Source organism: Octopus bimaculoides, chromosome 25 (genome assembly GCF_001194135.2).
Source record: "Octopus bimaculoides isolate UCB-OBI-ISO-001 chromosome 25, ASM119413v2, whole genome shotgun sequence".
Taxonomy (NCBI): Eukaryota; Metazoa; Mollusca; class Cephalopoda; order Octopoda; family Octopodidae; genus Octopus; species Octopus bimaculoides.
This window is the reverse complement of record NC_069005.1, coordinates 28,085,805-28,087,535: the sequence shown is the minus strand read 5'-3', so window position 1 is coordinate 28,087,535 and position 1,731 is coordinate 28,085,805. Positions and strand designations below refer to the sequence as shown.

The following is a 1,731-nucleotide window of genomic DNA, read 5'->3' as shown; positions in this document are numbered from 1 at the left end:
AAGCGATAACATAAATTTCACACAAAATAGTAAGTATCCAAAATTGTTTTTTTTTAAATGTAGAAAAAAAAAATAACAATTCAGGGGAAAAAAATATACGACAGGGAAATAAGCCGCTGATTTGTGTTTTAGCTTTTAAGATATTTTACAGCTAATTTCTTTAGGCATTTTTACGAATCACCATTGCCAGGAGAAAGGTATAATGTGGCTTGTATTTGATTGATATTGACTGTGGTGAAAGAATATATTTATCACCTTGTTGAGAAAGCTGGAAAGACGCACACACACACACACACACACACACACACACACACACACACACACACACACACAATCAGGAACGTAGAGACACAGAGACAGAGTGATAGACTGATATATACACATGCATGCATACAGGTGTGCACACACCTACGCACGCTCGTTCTCTCTCAAATACACACATTCACTCACACGTACACTCACCCGCACACGCAGACACGCACGCACAGAACTGCGGTGTGAGGCAAGACTGCAGAGGCACAAACACACATATTGGATACTGTATTCTTCATAGGTTTAATGCAATACACTCACACGCACACACATTTACACACTCTCTCACGTAGGTGTATGTATGCATACATGTACATACATATATACACGCACAAAGCACACACAAACATTATGAAGAAAAAAGACATCTTTAATTCATGATTACTTCATGCAAAGGCCGACACGTGTTTCTATTACGTAAACATATTTAGATATAACAAATGGTACGATATGCAAATCAGTCCATAGATATGCAAATCAGTCCACAGATATGCAAATCAGTCCATAGATTTGCAAATCAGTCCAAGAGAGGAATGGGTTAGGGTTAGGGTTAGGGTTAGGGTTAGGGTTAGGGTTAGGGTTAGGGTTTATCTCAAGATGCGTTTTATGCGACTCTGGCACCCCTATGGCTTCATCAGAGGGGTACCGCTGTGGCATAAAGGGTCGAATGCAAAGTAGGGCAAAATGTATGGAGGAAAAAGGAGAAGAATCGACGTGATGTGCGCGGCTGGAATGCTTTTGATCACAAGTCAGTTAGTTCGTTCAGAACGAATCTAGAGCTAAACAATTACGATAGCTGCGGCAACTAGAAAGAACGTAGAAAGAACGAGGAGGCTTCGAAATGGCCAGTGCAGTTGCTAGAAATCGGAGATGAACCTCCCTCAAATATCGCTTTGATGTCTGTTGGATTAGAACTGTCCTACGGCTAGACATCATCATCATCATCCTCATCATCGTCAACAACAACAACAATAACAGCAGCAGCAACAGCAACAGCAGCAGCAGCGGCAGTGGCAGTAGCAACGCCGCGACAACTGCAAAAACGTAAACACCATTGAATATGTAAAATTCGAAGAATGAGCTGTTTTCACGTCGTCGTTGAACTTGTTCGAAATGGTAGCTAAATCCACTCCAAATCACACCCTCTTATCTGCCGGATTAGCGCTGAGTCTGGCCCTGGAGTTAGACAACAAGTGCGACAACGACGACAACAACAACAACAACAGCAACAACAGCAACAACAACAAGAGCAGTAATAATAATAATAATAATAATAATAATAATAAGATGATGATGATGATGATGATGATGATGATGGTGATGATCAAGAAGAAGATGAAAAAGAAGATGGTGAAGAAGATGATAAAGATGATGATGACGATGATGATGATGATGATAATGAAGATGATGATGATGATC

At 40.4% G+C, this 1,731-nt stretch overlaps 1 protein-coding gene across 1 annotated transcript in view; it reads left to right on the top strand.

The window, feature by feature from the left end:
• Window positions 1–1,607: 1,607 nt before the first annotated feature.
• LOC128250802 (prostatic spermine-binding protein-like) overlaps window positions 1,608–1,731 on the top strand; it is a gene marked incomplete at both ends in the record, with an annotated part of 809 nt that continues 685 nt past the window's right edge. The window contains 1 exon segment of the mRNA XM_052976761.1: window positions 1,608–1,731. This exon segment is cut by the window's right edge and continues 11 nt beyond it. Coding sequence (XP_052832721.1) covers window positions 1,608–1,731 — 124 coding nt within the window.